The 19,929-nt window shown below is 39.6% G+C and overlaps 1 protein-coding gene across 1 annotated transcript; it reads left to right on the forward strand.

Moving 5' to 3' along the window:
- Nucleotides 1-10,303: 10,303 nt before the first annotated feature.
- On the forward strand, nucleotides 10,304-18,016 carry LOC106565235 (twist-related protein 2). The gene is made up of 2 exons (XM_014132128.2): nucleotides 10,304-11,627; nucleotides 16,708-18,016. Exon 1 carries the CDS (start codon nucleotides 10,654-10,656, stop codon nucleotides 11,257-11,259), a length of 606 nt encoding a protein of 201 aa, XP_013987603.1. The 5' UTR covers nucleotides 10,304-10,653; the 3' UTR covers nucleotides 11,260-11,627; nucleotides 16,708-18,016.
- The last annotated feature ends 1,913 nt before the right edge of the window (nucleotides 18,017-19,929 follow it).

The raw sequence follows: 19,929 nt of genomic DNA on the forward strand, positions 1-19,929 counted from the left end.
CAGCCTTATCTATAAAGATGAACTCATGTGGGATTGCATCAGCATCCATTTCCAGTACTCCCTGAAAACAAAGAACAAAAGCAGTCAATATGGTGTTATCCAGTACACTGGGAAACAATGTTGCGTGTAGTGTTCTGCAGTCAATATTGTACTGACATCCACATATGCTCGTCTGACCTCTTTGTTTCTTTGAGAGTTTCTCTCAAACCGCACCTTATAAAGTTGTTTCATTATGATTTGGTTTCGCTTGAGAATGCGAGCCAATGTGGACAGACTGACTCGTTGAATGTTGTTGAATATGGTGGTGTCTTGGATGATGTGGCTTTGAATTTCTCGTAATCTGATTTCATTATTTTCCAAAACCAAGTTTACAATGGCAGCTTCCTGTACCCCGGTGAACATTTGGCCCCTTCCTCCACCATGGTTGTGTCTCTCAGTCCTTTAGAAAAACTAAAATATAGGGCTTGGACAATGCAGCCTAAAGATATTTTCCCCCACAGTAGAGTAAATTCTACAGGAAATTTGTGCAGTTAGTGTATGACAACAGCCATTCATGAAGTAAACAGGTGTCACCCAACTGATACACTATGACATGGGGTGTACTACATAGTGTGAAAGAAATGTTGGTTACATACCTGTACTCCAGTCTAAATGTCCAGATGACACAGGCGACAGTAAAACGGCTCAAGTTGGGCTGCACTCTCTGTCCAGCCTCTCGCATTGTCAGCCCATGGTTGATGACATGATCAACTAAGGTTGCTCTGATTTCATTTGAAAGTTGTTGTCTTCTTTGGCCATGAACTCCTCTAACAGCTCTGCCCCTACCTCTCACTCTTCCTCCCCCTCTCATTCTCACCTTCCCTCTTCCTCTTCCTCTCTCTGCAACGGCTTCCATTGTTGTTGTAAAACAAAAGGTGCTCACCTGTGGTCTTTTCATAGTGCTTACTTCCTGATTGAAGTGGTAACAATTAACCATTGAAGTGTTTGGCCAGGTGGCACATGTATTGGCCAATTAGCTCATGTAGTGTCATTTTGAATGGCAGTGTTTTGAAATGGCAAACATGTGACTTTATGTCAGATTGTTGTGTCTTATGCAGAGAACCGTGTGCAGTGCATTTAAAAAGTGCCATTTTGAATTGCAAAATGTGTGTAAAGCAGAAAATGTGTTTAGACTTTTGGTGACTTGAGAAGAGGTTTTGCTCTCTGTGGGTCAGTTTAAATAATTGTGCTGTGCATGTCATTTTAGTGTGTTAGCAATTGGAAAAAACTGTAACAGCGCAAACAATTGAGCGGGGCAGCTCCAGCAGGGCAGAAATCTGACAAACTTACTTGTTGGAAAGATGGCATCCTATGACGGTGCCACGTTTAAAGTCACTGAGCTCTTCAGTAAGGCCATTCTACTGCCAATGATAGGCTATGGAGATTGCATGGCTCTGTGCTCAATTTTATACACCTGTCAGCAACAGGTGTGGCTGAAATAGCCGAATCCACTTATTTGAAGGGGTGTCCACATTCAGATGCATTATAGGACTTCTCATGGCAAACCTTATTAAACAACATTATAAAGGCTAATACATGGTTATAGCAATTTATAAAGCATTATAGCTTCAAGCTGTTATATATCTGCAGGCTGTTACCCAGTGCTAAAGTAAAAGTAGTGTCACTCATATTATTGTCTAATAAAAATGAATTTAATTCTGCCACCTACAAACCCCAAATGTATCACCTGTATGTATTTTGGTGGTTGTAGTTTAGTTACCATGGTAATGTTTCTCAGATGGAATCTATGAGGGGACTAGGGTTAGAGTGTCTGGGGAGCCCAGTGTGTTTTTTTGAGGGAAGGAAACATTGTCGTTTTTATTTAGCCAGGTCAGCAGGCTAGAGACAGACCCCGGCATTAGAGTGGGATTTACACTGAGGCAGCCATTTTCCAACTCACTCAGCCCACATTATAAAAGAAAACACCCTATAGCACTGCAGGCAACAGTAAACGCTCGGGCAATAACCTGCGCTTTGAAGTTAGGCAATTATTCAAATCCATCCACATTTTTATTTTGCCCCCTCAAAGGGGAGGTGGGAGGATGCAAGGAGTTTTGGTGTATGATTTGGTTTAGACATGTGTATGATAAAAGGGACTTTGAAGTTCATATGAAAAATATGTAAATTACATGTTGGTTACCTCTGTTGAGTTGATTGACGCAACAGATGCAAACGCTGATAGATTGCCAATAACTTTTTAAATATAGTTTTAAAAAAAAATGAGATTACCATAACAGGAAAGCAGTGTGAGTGAAACTAGCACATAGCTCTACCAATTATTTAATTAAATATCTTCAACTTTGATCCTTTATAAGAGACCATTTTGCTGCCCTCATGCTACTTCCCTCATTCTACTCTTTTGTTTTAACAGGATTCTTGTTGGTACTTATATATTTATTGCATTACATTGGTTTGTTTGCAAGCCCTCAGAGTCACGTTGTATAAAGGTAATTGCAATGTTGTGGTTAAGTAGCCATAGCAACATTTTTTTTTTTAAATCTTGCTTGTTATAACATTTTACATTAAGACACTGAAAAACAATCCTCATTACTTTCTATTGAACAAGTCGTAGGGGTTGGACCAAAAGCCCGTCCTATTAAGTTTATGCTGTAGGCAGTAAAATGTGTGTGTCTTTGTGTGGTATGTAAAGGGGGGGGGGGGACTCCTTTCCAGCAAAATCAAGGAAGGAAGTCATCTAAGACTTAACTGGCAGAAATCATGAAATTGAAAAAAGAAAAGGAAACTTAAAAAATGCAGGAATATTTCAAATTTCCTGTTGGAAAAAAAATAACAAAGGTAAAAGGTAAAACCTTTGCGTGTCATTTCACACTACACATCTTAATCAAATGTATTCAAATAATTTTTCATAATCTGATATTTGATATTTTTTTATTTTATATATTCAAATTATATATTCATTTTGTCAGACATACTTAAAATATATTGGTAAATGCCAAACAGCAATTGCACCTAAAATATTGATGGGCCGCATATGACCTATGCATAAAGTAAAGTGATTAATTCTTCATTATAGTATAGTACAGATGGGACAGTCACAGTAGGCTTTACCTGTTCACCTTTTCTTGTTCTTATAACTTCATCATATGGTAACATCTATATAGGAGGTCGTATAGCATTTATAAGGCCATATCCACATGATACCATAGGTACAGTATATACTGCCTTCTATATAAGGTGAACACATTTTGAAGTTTATCTGTATAACCGTCTAAATATGAACAAGACCTTGTTTTCTATATTGGTTATGTGTATTTAAAGTAGGCCTACATCTGTGTGACAACGATATCCATTGTTGCACTTTGCATACAGGAAAAAACGGCTATTAGGAAAATACCCATTCAGCCTCAAACATACTTTGGTTCCTGAGTATTTATAAAAAAGAAAGTATAAAAAAAATACGTGAATGAAAGCGAACATCTTGATTTAGTAGAGAACCAGATGGCTGCTTTGACATTAAAAAGGCGCTTTGGCATTTTGGAGAAGGCAGTTTCGGAATGATTTCCGAGGAACTTCCGCAAAACGCAGTACAAAGCCCACAGATATTTAAGCAATATCCATTGCAATTTACTGTTTTATTTACAAACTGAAACATATGTCTCTGGACCTTTGGCTTCTTTTCCCTTTTCCCCACTCTCTTTCTTCTTCCTCTCTTTTACTGCTAAACCCTCTCTCTCTCCCCCCCCCTCTTTCTTTATAAGTAACATCAGGTGATTAACCCCTTCACTTGGCAGCAGTACAGTAGGATGGCCGACCTTCAGGTTCAATCAATGTTTGCCTCTCCGACTCTTTTGTTTTCTGTGTTGCTTCGCCCATGGACCACAGAACCTTGCATCTGAAACATTTTAGGAGACACATATTTGCAGTTTTAGAGCACAAAGGGATATGCCATGGCAGGGGCAGGCGTTTGAAGTGGCTTCATAGGGAGAACCAGTACCAGAACACGTAGCCGAACATAACTTTCGTAAGGTAATCTAATCTAATGGAAAAGGGGGATTGATTTGACTTTAAAGTATTACGCTTTGAAGCTAGCTACAGAGTTATGTTGATATTTCTAATGCAATTGCTCTGTTCTACGAATGGTGGTACACAGGGCCTGGTCAGAGACATCTTCTGGGTTCACTCTAATGCGTTAGATGTGTTCGGATTGAAATGAATTTTCCTCATGCCCAGTTGGTGCAATGTGTGATCCACCCACTCATCAATGCATTCTGACTCCTTGAGGGGTAGCAATAGATCACTATCCAATCACCCCCTCCACTGTAATGTCTGTGATCTAAGGTTACCTCAGTTGGATGCACCATCCAGAGACAATCCCATCTATCAGATGTTGGGATAGTTCTTAGAAGGGCCCAGCACTGGTTTTGTCACACCGTTAAGATAGAAAACTGCGTAAATCTTGTTCTAAATCTCGATTTTCTGCATATTAATAGCAATGGGCAATGCTAGCTGGCTTAATGTGCTGTACATCAAGTAGTGATAGGGCACTTGTTCAGTCTACGTTCATTTTGTGACAAATGTGAAAGGAGTTAGCAATGCTAATCTAGCTAAGGCTAGCTTTCACTACATAGTTCTGCTTGGCTGTGATTTGGAATGAGCTATGCTAACCTAGCCTAGCCTAACGTGCTCTATATAGTTCTGCTTGGCTGTGAACTCCGCTGGGACTGTTTGTAATGTGCCATGGATGGACCCTGGGACTTAAACACTGTAATCAGAGCCAGCGCAGGATATTGGCTAAATTACACATGAAAGCAGGGACATTTAAGGGAAGCTTAAGTGCTAAATATTATTATAAATTATAGCCTAATATAGGGAGATAAGTCTCAGGCAAACTGGAATAACACAGGTTAGCACGCAGAAGTGTAGAAAAACCCCCGCTTTTAAAGCAGGATTTTTCTTTTTATCTGCCTCAACAGAAAAAGACTTTCCGGTGATGCCTTGCTCTGTCCACACACACAAATGCGGCATAGCGACAAACTGTATGTGTGTGTGTTTTCAAAAGACCAGATTTGCCATAAGAATACATGGATTTCATTTCATTAGCCATCAAAAAGAAAAGTGGAGGAAAAATCTATTTTGCTGGCTGTTGAAGTGAATAAAAGTGCCCAAGACCTGCATCTCTCCCAGCTTCAAACCTCTCAACCCCTCATCACTACTTATACTCTATATCTATATACATCACCATTCGCCCTCTGTTCACCACCCCCGTCCTTCACCGCCATGCACCCTCACTCTCCACCCACCCCCCTCTCAGTCGATACCCCACAGGATGTCCTGCTCTACAGGGGGAAATGGGTCCCAGATGTCTGCTTGTGTCCCATGGGCTCCAGAGGAGGGATGGAGCAGCAGCGGTAGGAGGGATGGGTAGGGGGAATGGGGTGAGCGAACTTTTAAGGTGAGAAGTTTGGTGAAGAGTATATTCTCGGACTCATTTTCAACGGAAACTACATTACTCAATGCTTACATATTATGAGATCGACATGCCATCGATCAGTTGTCTCTCCTCAGAATTTTCTAAGAACTTTACAGGAAGGCAGTAATTGAATTGACAGTATTATGGGTTTAAGAAACGTTTTTTTCTTCGTTGCTCAAAAACTTCAAAAGTCCGTCCTCATTCAACATACACATTCCTCAGTACAGTATTTCAGTACTATGGATCAGTTCGGACTAAACCATATGTGCCAAACTTAAAGTGGACATTACGATTGCCTGTTCTCCTCTTTGATATCGAAGCCATCTCTATATACAGTGGGGGCCGAAATTGTTTGAAAATAAATACTTCAAATACTGAGGTATATTGTATGCAAAAAATAATAATATTTTATGCTAATACAATTGCTCAGATAAATAGATTTTTTCATAAAGGTAGGGGTGAAAATTATTGACACCCTTAAAGATTCTTATAAATAAAGTAGTCAACAAACTCTACAAACTTTTTGGAGGAATTTGCTTTTTGTTTTGGTTGTGTTTCAGATTATCTTATGTCCAATAGAAATTCATTATAAATAATGTATTTTGGAGTCACTTTTATTGTAAATAGGAATATAATGTTTCTAAACACATACATTAATATGGATGCTACCATGATTACAGATATTCCTGAATGAATTGTGAATAATGATGAGTGAGAAATTACAGAGGGTCAAAGATCATACCCCCAAGACATGCTAACCTCCCTTGTTATTTATTGTCTCTGTTTATAAGAATATTTAGGGGTGTCAATAAAAAACGTATTACTTGTTAAACAAAATCTCTTTCTCTGAGTAATTGTATTAGTATAAAATAATATCATTTCCCAATTTTTTGGAGCATACAATATAGCTCAGTATTTGAATTTTAAAATTTTTACAGTCATTATTGCTCATCTTTATCAAGGGTGTCAATCATTTCAGACCCCACTGTATATCCTTTTGATATGGTGCAGTCTATTTGCACCTACAGGAGAGGTTCATTATTACCCCCCGAAAATAAAAGTCAAAAGAGAAACGGGCCGGAGTGTTTAGTGAAACATTATGTAGAGACTCTGACAAGGAAATGAAATGTGCAACATCAATCAGCCTATGAGGACGGAGATCAAACGGCCCTCCACACTCCTGCATCTGGTTCTGTTTGGACTGGCCTTTCTTTTTTCTCTTTCCCTCCTTTCTTTCTTCTCTCTTTTCCCTTCCTTTATTCCTCTCCCATTCTCTGTCCCTCTCTTTCTTTTCTCCCTCTGTTCTGCGTGAGGGGTGCGTGTTCCATGCTGTTCCTGTTAGGCTGTCGTTCGCTCATTCTTTCCATGATGGTGGCATGGAGGCATGCTCGGCTAAGGTAAGCAACCCCAAGGTTAGCCCTGGACGGCCCAACACAACAATGGGCTACGTGTCCCTCTTCACAAATCCACTGTCTCCACCCGGAGGTTGGAGCCAATTTACATCTAATTCCAGGGAAATGACCTGGGAATTTTGGTTGAAAATGTTAAAGGGCCTGTTGCGTAAATAAGACCTGTTACAATTCCAGTGTGATGTTCACTTTGGCAACAATGCATTATTAGCATGTATAAACCTTTATAATCTCTTATAATAAGGCTATGTCAGATTACATATCAACATTTCAACAGACTGAAATTGGCTGGTATATAGTCAGGATCAATATGAGATTATTATACGACATTATAAGGGGGGGTCATACATGATCATAACAAGTCTTACATTGCATTTTAACTGCATCATAATGCATTATACCTACATGCTAATGCACAGTGTTACCTCCACTTCAATACCTTAGCTGCTGGAATTCATATTCTGAGTTGATTGAAGTTGAGTGGAGTTGATCCCAGCTCTCTTCAATACCCCCAAATTAAACGTACCCTTTGCAATCACAGAGTTCACTAACCCCTCTACAAAACCCCTCTCGAATTCTCTATCTTTCTTTAAGTCCTGCTATAAAACTGTCATAACACAAATATAACATCTATCATAACCGAAAATTACAATTCCTATAATTTACTAGAAGTAACTATTCATGTCTACTGATATATTTGAAATCCACGAGAAGGCATACAGAACTATGTTCATTGTCAAGATTTGAAATGGTGGGTTCTTTCTCATTCACTTATTGAACTTTTTGCTATCAACAGCTGTAACTACAGACAATGTTACGTATTCTTTATTTCTCATCCACAGTAAGAATTACTTTTGTATTATGATAGAAGACAGATGTTCTAAGCTAATGTAACACATTTATAAGTTTGACTCTTGCAGAAATCGAGAGTAATGTTCCAGTATTTTAAATGAGCAATGGGAAATTTTCAGGATTGCACCTTTACTGATGAGTAACATCACTGTCATGCATGAAACGGTAAACCTATGCAACAGTTGGTTTTAATGCATATTATTGTCATATTATGTAATTTTTTTATTTTTTATTTAACCTTTATTTAACTAGGAAAGTCAGTTAAGGACAAATTCTTATTTTCAATGACGGCCTAGGAACAGTGGGTTAACTGCCTTGTTCAGGGGCAGAACGACAGATTTTTACCTTGTCAGCTTTGGGATTCAATCCAGCAACATTTCGGTTACTGGCACAACGCCTTAACCACTAGGCTACCTGTGCCAACACCCCCCCCCATCCTATTTGTTTTAGTTTCAGTAGATATAGATCCTTCACATATTGACAATTCTATGTGTGTGTGCGTGCGTTTCTACGTGCATTTGTATGAGTGTGTGTGTTGTCCCTTGTGGTGTGGACCTGCAAGCCCAGATGTGTGTTCCCCTGGGTTACTGGTGTGGAGAGAGAACATGTGTCTACTTCACCAGAGGGCATGGATGGCAAAATTAGCAGCCCTCTCACCTTAGTGGTCACAGGGTCAGAGCTTATACAGGGTCAGAGCTGGGCCATCCCCATGGCTACATCTCTCCCATATAGTGATTGCAGTAGATAATACATGGAGATCGAATTACTTAAATGGAGACACCCATTCTAGTTATTCTATTTCTATGGGATAATGATGGGAATATTAATACAGTAGATTTACCTGTCTGTTTTGAAAAATTATTTAGGAATTCATATTTTGACTGATCTTAATGTACTTTTGATTTATTAGGTTGTGTGGCATATTTTCTATTTTTATACTGAGAAAATGTAAATTCTCTGTGGCAGTATGGTATTAAGGTGTAAAGGTCATGAACAGGCAAAATCATGTTTAATGAAATTGGATGATACTTGAAGGAAACCAGATCAAAGTATGAAGACCAAGGTATGAAAAATGACTGTTGCTTCTACATTGATAAAGTTTGATCATGAAGTTACTGGTCTCCTCCCCCATGTCAAACACTTGGATTCATAATTAAGGTGACATCACCTTGACTCTAATTTTAATACACCAATGTTAACATTCAATTCTCTTACCTAATTTAAATAAGTACCGCCTTGAAACCAACATCGGAGAAGGCGTGTTTGCAGAGGGGCGCGGTTTAAATAGCTAAATAGCTACTCTACTCACGCCAAAATTTGACTGTAGGGAGTCAACAAATATAATAAAAATTGACCCTATTCATCTATGGCAAAGATACTTATAGGTTTCAGCTTTCATCTGGGTCTGGTGTTAGATAGTTACAGGCTAGCTAGGTCTTCAGACAGCATGGGACAAAGGGGGGGGGGTATGTCTTTCAAAACTCAGACTCAGTTGTCAAGTCAACACATCCGTCAGTGCTGCTATGAACCGCATCACAAGAGACATGTTAAACGGGAGGTGTAGAAAACCTACATATAACTGATGCAATTTCAATGTTTTTTAGTTGCTTTGTGTACCACCACATTTGCTTGAAATGATTTTACTGCAAGACTGCTCACTGCATCCAAGTTGCTTGACATTTCAAAGAGCTGTCAGTCGAGGCAAGCTCCCGCCCACTCAGTATTTTCACAATGACTGTTCAGGACTTTTCAAATAATAATAACAGTTGTTTTTTTTTAAGCTTGTGTGAGTTGTCTTGGTGAAATTTCTATTTAGGTAATTTTGTAAACAGAAACGCAAGATCACAACGTTTATGTGAAAATCCGTCTAAAGATATTAATCCACATGTTATTTTCCCCGACTGGCACTGAGGAGTGACCCTTGGCTCGAGGGCTATGTTTTTATAGTATCATGTGATAGATATTAACTATGGCACACAAATACTAGGGAGATCACTTTGACACACTTAATAAATAAGACCTAATCCTATATCTTTTTTATAGAAAACTGTGGTCCTTGAGATATCACGCATAAAATGTTTTCAGTGTAAACTTAGTTTTAGGTATTAAATCGACTTAATCTTCCCCTACCAAAGCATTCACATGTAAGCATATTCATGCAGTACTAACACAATGGCTTTTATCGTCCCCCTTAATCAACAAAGAAAATGTTTCATGTCTTTGAAGTTGTAGTGCATAACAGACCTATGAGTCTCAAAGCATGTAATTAATTGATGAGAAGAGAGACAAGAGACAAACAGACAAGCGGGTGCAGGAGAAAGCCAGGAGTGCTCCAGCAGCAGAAATCTGGAACCTATAAAGACGTGGACAACTTCAGCCGCTTTAACAAGGCCTCTCGCAATTGGCTGAGAAGGCTACTTACCCCCTTTTAAGCCATCCACCAACCTCAAGCTCACTTCCTGCTTCCAAACCACACCCAAAGAAGCCGGTGCTGGCCAATCGCAGCTGCCCGCAGGCCCAGAGTTTGCGGGCGAGTATAAAGGGACAGGAGTTAGCCCAGCAAAGCAGATGGTTTGTTGTTGTTCTGCATGCAGGTTGAGGAGATGGGAAACTGTAGGTGAGGAATTCAGCAAAGAGACACAGGGAGAGACAGAAGTTTTGACTGGGAGTAAAGCCAAAACCTATGGATCTTCAACAGATTGCAGATTAGAAGCGTGAAGTGTATCGGCCTCATTCTTCTTGGTTTCACTGGAGGAAGAAGACTTCTAGGCCTTTGACTCTCTATCAGAACTTCCTGGGATAACGGTTGTCCCACACGGCTATCTGAAGAAGAGAAAAGACAGGGAAAGAGAGAAATAAAGTGCAAAAACCACCCTGCCTCGGAAGGGGAAGAAGGACGGTGGTCCTAAGAGGGAGGAGGAGATGCGCGAGGAGGTGTCCTGCGCCAACTCCCCCGAGGGGGGGCTGGGGGCCAGCGAGGAGGAGCTGGAGAGGGGTTCCAAGAAGAGCGGGCAAACAGGGGGCCGAAAACGGGTGCCGTACCACAAGAAAGACAATCTGGGTCGGGCCGAGGAGAGGGCCGTTGTCAGCGGGAGCCCCAACAGCCTGGTTCCGTCGGGGCCCAAGCGGCAGAAGAAGCAACAGAACTCCCCCACGGCAGTGGTGTGTGTGGCCCCATCCTCGCTGGGCTCCAGCGGCCTCGGCTTAGGCTCGGGCGGCGAGCCCTTCGAGGACCTGCACACGCAGCGAGTGATCGCCAACGTGCGCGAGCGCCAGCGTACGCAGTCGCTGAACGACGCCTTCGCCTCACTGCGTAAGATCATTCCCACGCTGCCATCGGACAAGCTGAGCAAGATTCAGATCCTGAAGCTAGCGTCGCGCTACATCGACTTCCTCTACCAGGTACTGCAGAGCGATGAGATGGACGCCAAGCTGGCCAGCTGCAACTACCTGGCCCACGAACGGCTCAGCTATGCCTTTTCCGTCTGGAGGATGGAGGGCGCCTGGGCCATGTCGGCCAGCCACTAGTGTCCCCATCTGTCCTGCTCTACCCATCCTGTTCTGTCCTAACCCCACTATCTCTGTCCTCCACCTAAGCCACTATCTCTGCCCCCTCTTGTAACCCCTAACCCACTATCGATGTAACCCCTAAAGCCACCATCTCTGTCCTCCTTTAAGCCATTATCTCTGCCCCTCCTTTTATCCACAACCCAGAGTGACTGTTCACTCCCTAACCTTTTTACCCGTTCTGTCCCAACGTGTCACCTACCTATCCACTGCCCCATCACTCCCACCATAGCCGTTCACCATTCGACCTTGCCCCTCCCCTTCCACCTCAAATGCCCCCTGATAATGTAGCCCCTAACTCCACAAGCGTCTACAGTGCACCCCTGCAGGTATGTATAAAAACATGCGCGCGCACGCACACACACACACACACACACACACACACACACACACACACACACACACACACACACACACACACACACACACACACACACACACACACACACACACACACACACACACACACACGTGTCACATATGGCCAAACAGCCAGGCCTGTGGTTTCCCAAAAGTATCTTAAGTATATTGTTAAAACCTTGGCAGGAGCGTTGTTAAATCTGTGAACTGATATTATTTTTTTCTTCAGATTTACCATGTTATACCTTTACTTTGAAGTTTTTTTTTATGAACATGAATGACAACAATGATGAGAGCATGTGTTATCATTCAATACACAGGTTAGAAAAATGAACACATCTGACATATTTGTGCATGAAAGTAATGTAAATATGCCTTTTCTAATTACATTTAACCAACCAAGTGGCCCTTAGGGTGATTCACAATGCAGCATGGTTAGCAAGCTAACCTTAGTAAACATTGCCAAACAAATCAGGATTTCCGACTCCAGCATGTTTAGAAAAGCGAGTTTTCTGTAATGTTCAGATATTGATTTGCATCTTCCTCCAAGGAAAGCTGTTTTTATTTGTTTTGATTCAAGTTTAGTTACATTAAGTGGTAAGTGGGAATGAGTAGGAAATAGTACATGTTGTTTTTAATTTAATAAGGCAAAAATGTGCGCAATAGATAAAAAGGTATAGCCTATTCCTAATCGATTAGTGGGTAAATGTATTTGATAAATATCAGACTGTCACATGTCCATTGCAGTTGTGCATGAGTGCATGCACATCTCTGTATGTTGGTAACTATTGTATAACTTTTAAAAAATGATAAATTTTTAACATAATAAAAAGTAACAACATAGTTCAAACAAAATGACAAATTATGAAATAAGAGTATTTGTATACTAGTCTAAATTACAAATTATAACACCTAGTAATGTGGGATCATAATTACAATATACAATATTACATTTGCTTTCAAATTTTTATTTCAACATATGGTGTGCAGTTTGACAAGATGACAAACATAAAAAAAATACTATTTTCATTCATATCAAATTATTTATATACAGTAATTATAGTATAACAATTGTCTTCTTTTATCATAGAATGCATTATCAATCAAATTGGCTAAACATTAAAACAATAATATTTCAGTTACACAAATATGTTGCTACCAAATGTCGTATGTCATGAAAAAAGCATTTGAATGAAAAAATGTTACTGTAACAAATTATCATAACACGGAATCATTTTACACTTTTTGACATAAATATTTAGCTATCTGTCTTGGTGTACTCTTAAGATAAGAAAAGAGAATGCCTGAAAATCAATTTTCTGTTTTACATAATAGTTCAACCTTATACCAGCCATAACAAATACCAGTAGCCCACTACCTGAAAATCAAATTATTGTTATAGTAACAATATAACACTTTAATTGCGCAAATATATATATATATAACATCATAGAACATTTTCAACAACGGAAAATTGTTAAGTACATCAATGATCGTTGAATGTGTTCGTTTTTTTTTTACCATGTTACCATGTTGTACTTTTTAAGTATTTTTATCCAGAGCCTTATCTAACATACCTCAGGCAGACTAGACCAGAGGAAACAGAAACTGGGGTCCTGCACAGGTATATCAGGTGAAATAAAGAGAGGGAAAGGGAAGGAAAGAGAAAAAGCAGCTCTCCCTCTCTCTCTCTCCTTTTCTCCCCTGCAGCCTTGCCCTTTCTCCTCCAGGATCTTGTATCCAGTGTCGTGCAATCAGGCCCTGCCGGGTCCCAGACAAGCAGGAACCTTTAGATTGGAAACAGTTGTGAGGCATTAGGAAGGTGTATGTGCCAAGGGAGAGTTTGATGGTGTGTGTGCGTGAGCCAATGTATATATATGTGTGTGTGTGTGTGTGTGTGTGTGTGTGTGTGTGTGTGTGTGTGTGTGTGTGTGTGTGTGTGTGTGTGTGTGTGTGTGTGTGTGTGTGTGTGTGTGTCTTGTTTACGTGGAGTTTTGATGTGTTTGTGTATCACTGTGTGTAGCCTATGCACTGGTATGTGTATACTTGTGTGTTTACATGTGCGTGTGTGTGTGTGTGTGTGTGTGTGTGTGTGTGTGTGTGTGTGTGTGTGTGTGTGTGTGTGTGTGTGTGTGTGTGTGTGTGTGTGCACATACATACATGTGCGTGAGTGCATGCCATTTCTTCGATATTATCTGACTTTGTTATCTGTCTTTCCTCTCAGTCTCTTGAAAAATCACAAAGTAAACTTTGCGGAATTGGCGGACACACTCTTCTGAACGCAGATAAGAATCTACAAGATAAGCGTTAATTAAAAGATAAAAGATGAGTGTGGGCTAACTGAAAAGCCTATCAGATAACCAGGAAGACAGGATGAAAAGGGAGAGGTAGGAGAGAATGACGAGCCAAAGAAAGGATGATGCGGTGCAGAGACCAGAGGTAATCCATCAGAAGCCAAACTCATGTTAACCTGGACTAGGCTGTCAAGGGAGAGCAACACAGGAAAGGCAAAGCTGTAGAACCCCTAACCCTAATCCTAACCCAGCGTTTCCCAATCTTGGTCCTGGGGACCCCAAGGGGTGCACGCTTTGGTTGTTGCCCTCACACTACACAGCTGATTCAAATAATCAAACCAGCGAAATGTCCCCACTTTTCAGAATTGTCCTTGTTTTACTATCCTTGTGAGGACTTCTGGTCCATGTGCAGTCTCCAGGTGTTCCCCTTACATTACTATAAAATCCTCGACGGCCTCAAACGCCAGACTTTGAGAGGTCAACCACTGTGGTTGGAAACCCAAACCCTACATGTGGATGAGATTGTCCTTGAAGAGAGGCATAGTCATTACCTACTGTTCTGCTTTCTAACGTTATTCACTCACCTGTGGACAGTTAAATGAACTGAAATGGACAACTGAAATGGACAACTGAAATGGACAATGTCAGTATAAGGAAGACCTAAAATGGTTGTAATTGATTCTGCTTTTAACATATCGGGGATAAAGAAGAATAAAGTGGAAAAAATAGAAATTTCTTCCTAAATGAAATGTGTATGTGCATATTTGTGTACGTTCACAGTATGCTCCTGGTGTGTGCACAAAGCATATTTTTGTTGTGTGCAACAAGTGTTCGGATAAGGTGTGTGTTTATGTGAGTGGTGCATCTTGGATGCATTTGTGTGGCTGTTTTATGAGGATGTGCGTGTTGTTGGTTGCATGTGTGTGCAGCATGTGGCGTGTATTTATGCGGATGTGTGTGTTGTTGGGCGCATATGTGTGTATTGCATTTGTGTGTATTTAAGCGGATATGCGCGTTACTGGGTGTATGCGTGTGTGTGTATATGTGGATCTGTGTGTGTGTGTGTGTGTGTGTGTGTGTGTGTGTGTGTGTGTGTGTGTGTGTGTGTGTGTGTGTGTAGCTGTGATTTAGAATAGACTGCTGTGTTTAACCTGGCAACAACAAGCTCCACTCTGTTTATCCTCCAATTAAAGGGCTGTCACTGTTCTTCCCTCTGCCAGAACCTCTGGCTTTGCATGTGTTTGAGTGGGTTGCAGTTCCTTTGGACTGATCTTGGACCAGTCCAAAGTAACATGTGCATGTATTTTGGGGTTTCCATTTTCACATTGGATCTGATCTCAAACCAGCTGTTATAGGTCCTCTGTGGCACATCTGCTTTTTTTAAGAGCTTCAGAGCCTTGCAAACAGGCCGGTGGTTCCAAGAGTTGTGGGCTTCTGATACTCATCTTTATTTTTAGGGGTTTGAACTTTGAGCTGATGCTAGAGCAGGTGCTGTGTGGATGGATGTGTGAGCATGGGCTGGGCTGTTCCAACAGCTGTAGTGCGTAAGTAGTGTACGTAGTGCACCCCTGAGTTATACACTTTGGGTTTGACACGTATGCAGGAGCAGAGCACAAACCAAGTGGGAGTGTGTAGAAACAGTAGACCATATTAAGATATTGGTCTAATGCAAAGGGAGGTATGATATAGCTCTTCATCTATTATCAATACAGTGTTACAGACCATGTCAGGCAATAGGCAACAAAACAATATACATCATCCATGTGTTAAAGGTATAGTTCAGCGAGATTGCATATTTAGATAGGAAACGCGTATCTAAATGATGTAATATCGCTGAACTATCCCTTTAAGTTGTTGTACACACAGGTTTAACATGAGTAGGCCTCTGCCTTAGAAGCGTTGCAGATGAGGTCAATGCGGCGTAGGAAGACTAAAACGCTCCTGTGCAAGTGCGTGTGCATGTTTGTGCCTAAAACGGCATCAGTTGCTCCTTTGTAAATCAGCCGCACTTAACTTTTCATTTTGGTAGAAAGGGAGATAAACAAATGCCAAGGAGGCTCTACAGGATAGCTATTGTTACTCTGCCCAAATGCAGGCAGTAGAATGGGATCTACTGTACTTTTGTTCAAAGTGACGCTAAGATCACACCACTTGTTATTCGCTGCTGTAGCGTACCCCCATTTGGTATACCGAGTAAACAAGTCATTCCTGGCAATTAGTGCATTATGACGTAAGCACAGCCATCTGAAAGAGGACACCCACAAACACACATGCTTACTGGACAGCTTTCTCTCTCTTGTCTTTTGTCCCTCTTCCCTTTCTCTCTTCCTCGCTCTTATCTTTCTCTCTCAGCATGAAAAGAAACACTGTAATTACAGACAATTGGGAACACTCCAGATGGAATATTGGCTTGTTTAAACAAGAGAAAGAGCAGAAGTTTAGCGCTGTGGGCTTTTTTTTACACTATGTGAGAAGAATTAACTTTGTTTGCCGGTTTATGTGTTTGTTTGGGACAACGACTTGCACGCACGACACATTAACGACTTCTCTGCGGATTTTCGCTCTCAGATATTATTTTCCTATACTGACAAAATGTACACATCCATGTCGGTTTCTTCAGTAAAACAAATGTAAAAAAAAAAGCTTTTTTGCATCAGGTTGTGTGGTTGAATTAGGCTGAAATATGAGGTATAAAACACTAAAACCAAGAAAGAAACTGTTGTTCACGCAGTCTATTTTTCTTTCTCTTTTTTAGGAAGGACGCCAAATGGATGGACTCATCTCCCTCTCTTAAAAAGGTCTGTTCCTGTCGAACCAGTAGTTCCCCCCGCTATACCCTTATCTCTCCTTCTTTGGAAGCCCTGCCCCACAGACATGGGCATTGGACCGGACACATGCTTTGGTTTAAGGACAGATATCCAGTCAACTCTCCTTTTGCAGCCTGACAGACAGTATGATAATGCCAACATACATTATGTGACAAACTTCAGAACTGAAGTGAGGAGGATACTTAAGGGTCACATGATGAACTTTCTGTACGTTAAAAACGTCCAACGCGTTGGCCTGTCACTGAGGCATGACGATGATCTGCCATTTTTATGCCACTTCAAAGACTCTTTAAAAGAGGAAGATTCTTTGACAACTGAGATGACTTAGGATCGTGATAATTGCAATGATGATCATCATAAGGATGCCAAAGTAATCGATAGCTGGTGGTCCCAGCCCAATGAATGTTTACAGCAAAGATGCTTATAAGCTTTAGGCTTTTCAACCTCAAATGTATAGGTAGGAAAAGTCAAAGAAGCCTGACACACATTTTCAGCAGTTGTATAAACTAATCTGCTAGATTTCTGTTGCCTTGTACATGTGTTTCTCTGTTGCATTATTTCCCTTCATAGCGAATGGATTTAGCATGTGCATATGCATTTTACATTATAATGACTTTATATTAGAGTAATTAAGCAATAATCTATGCAGGCAACTTGAGTAATGAGTAATGCACACAGTTTTGTAGCATGCACAGATTATGGATAGATTAGACATAGTGGATAGATTCCACTAAGGTCTTTCTGATATATTGTTATTTGTCTGTAGGATTTAAGTATGAAAACGTGATATGCAAAACAACAATGAAATAATACATTAGAAAAAGAGTAACAGATAAACATATTGTTGTACATTGTAGAAGTAACGGTCTAGTAGTTTTAAATGCAAGATGAGAGGAAAATATAGTTTGAATATTGTAAGTTTAGTAATTCCTCAGGATTTCTGTTTAAGATAGTACTATGCACATACTGCAATACACTATCAGTAAATTGAGAATGTATTAAGAATGGAAAACAGTGCCATGTACTTTTTAAAAACATTTGATAAATTCAGATTTTGTGCTACTGGCTATTGTTAGGTCGTGGCAATGTTATCTGATATACTGTCGCCAGAAAATGTAGTTTGTCAATATTTTTTCATGCTAATGCCCAGCTGTAGTTGTCTTAGAAGATTTTTTTGTCTCCAGCTTTTCATTACATGTGGAAAATAATAATAAATGCTGTTTTAATAAAATACCACTGAAATAGTCTGAAAAAGCAAATTTTCAAAGACACTTTGCATCTTTCTGTCTCATAGAAACTTGTCTAACACTGTGAACATATTGACAGTGTAGTATGTATAACAAAGAGTACATGGATAGGCAAGACAATGCCTTATATGTTATATCTTATAAAATAAGATACAAAAGAAGTGGATAGTAATACCCTTTGTATTTGGACACTGCATCCAAGGATGGATCCAAGATTTTTGTCAAAATGTGTGTTACATTACAAAGTCATGTGTTTTTATATTACCAAAATAGCTGAGTGCTTGGTGTAAGTAAAATATTGCCCAATATTTCAAACATTATTGAAAGGATACAAAATATACACTTCAGAAAAAAACTACGTTAAGAACTTAGTTACCCTTTTATTGAGGAAAACAGTTTATAGAAAAAAATTGAGAAAAAAACAAAAATACAACATCATTTTTTACTGTACAGGTACAAAGTACAAACCAATAAAGACAAACAGTGAGAAAAAAATCCCTATCTAATCTCGACTTGGCTTGTTTTCTAAATTAAGATTCAGTTCAATAAAGCTTCCTTTCTATAGGTTTGTCAGTATAATTCAAAGCACAGGATGTCTGTATTTGGTCTCAGTAGCTATCGACAACATCAATAACCAACCACTCAGAGGAAGAGCAATAATTCAAATTAAGACAATTAAAGGGATTGTTGATTCTTAAAAAATAGATTTACATTTACAGAACATAAATATTCTCAGAAGAATTGAATTAAACAGGAAATAAACCACAATAAAATATGAAATAGAACCCCTCTGATAAAGATATCAACAATGTATTTGTGGTGGCCATTTTGTTCTACTTGATCATAGTCAAATGTATTATTTCATTCTCAATGATGTCATTTTCACATTGTCAATGTAATTAATATCATACATATATTGCAGGGTCTTGTCATGTACACTCTTAGAAAAAAAGGTCCTATCTAGAACCTAAAAGGCTGTCCCCATAGGAGAAGTCTTTGAAGAACCCTTTTTGGTTTCAAGTAGAACCTTTTGGGGTTCCATGTAGAACCATTTCCACAGAGGGTCCTACATTGAACCCAAAAGGGTTCTACCTGGAACCAAAAAGGGTTCTACCTGGAATCAAAAATAGTTACCCTATGGGGACAACCGAATAACCCTTTTAGAACCCTTTTTCTAAGAGTGTAAGGTCTTGGTTGTATAATGTATATTATACAGCACCATTATAAACTATCACATGATAGTTCAAATTATTCTGTAGCACCATCATATTTTCATAAAACACAATACATAAGCACAGCACTGCAAAGGAATTAAAAGGACAACATAGAAATCTATTACATCATTATCTCATGGAAAGGGCTAACAAGAAATGTAAGCAGTTTTTAATCTTTCTTTGGTGATATTTAGCTGCAAAATCTCTGTTTAGATACAATTACTATCAGGAATTCACAAGAATCTTTGAAGTTATGCTCAGAGGCCCTACCAGTTCACGACTGGCATATTGTTCAAATAAGACTTTTAAGCTTTTATTTCTCTCAACCTGTGTCCAATTGTTCTACATGGATAGTCAACTAGCTCAACAAGCTAACTAAATGCTAACTGTCCAACAGCACTTTGGTCCAGGAACAAAAATCATTGACTGTTTTTGTAAATAGAGTGGTTTCAGATGTGAACAAATCCTAGTTCACCTGCCTTTTATATTTGTAGAAAAGTAAGTATCAAGAAATACAGCCTATAGATATATAAAATAGAGCAGGAATGTCAATCAATCCACATATTAAAACACTGGTCTTTGTGAAATCACAACAGAACAACAATTAAAAAAAAGGCATCGCCAGAGTGGAATACACGTAAAAAATAGGTCATTTTACTAAAGCACAATTCCAATACTTAAGACATCG

This window comes from Salmo salar, chromosome ssa12 (genome assembly GCF_905237065.1).
Source record: "Salmo salar chromosome ssa12, Ssal_v3.1, whole genome shotgun sequence".
NCBI lineage: Eukaryota > Metazoa > Chordata > Actinopteri > Salmoniformes > Salmonidae > Salmo > Salmo salar.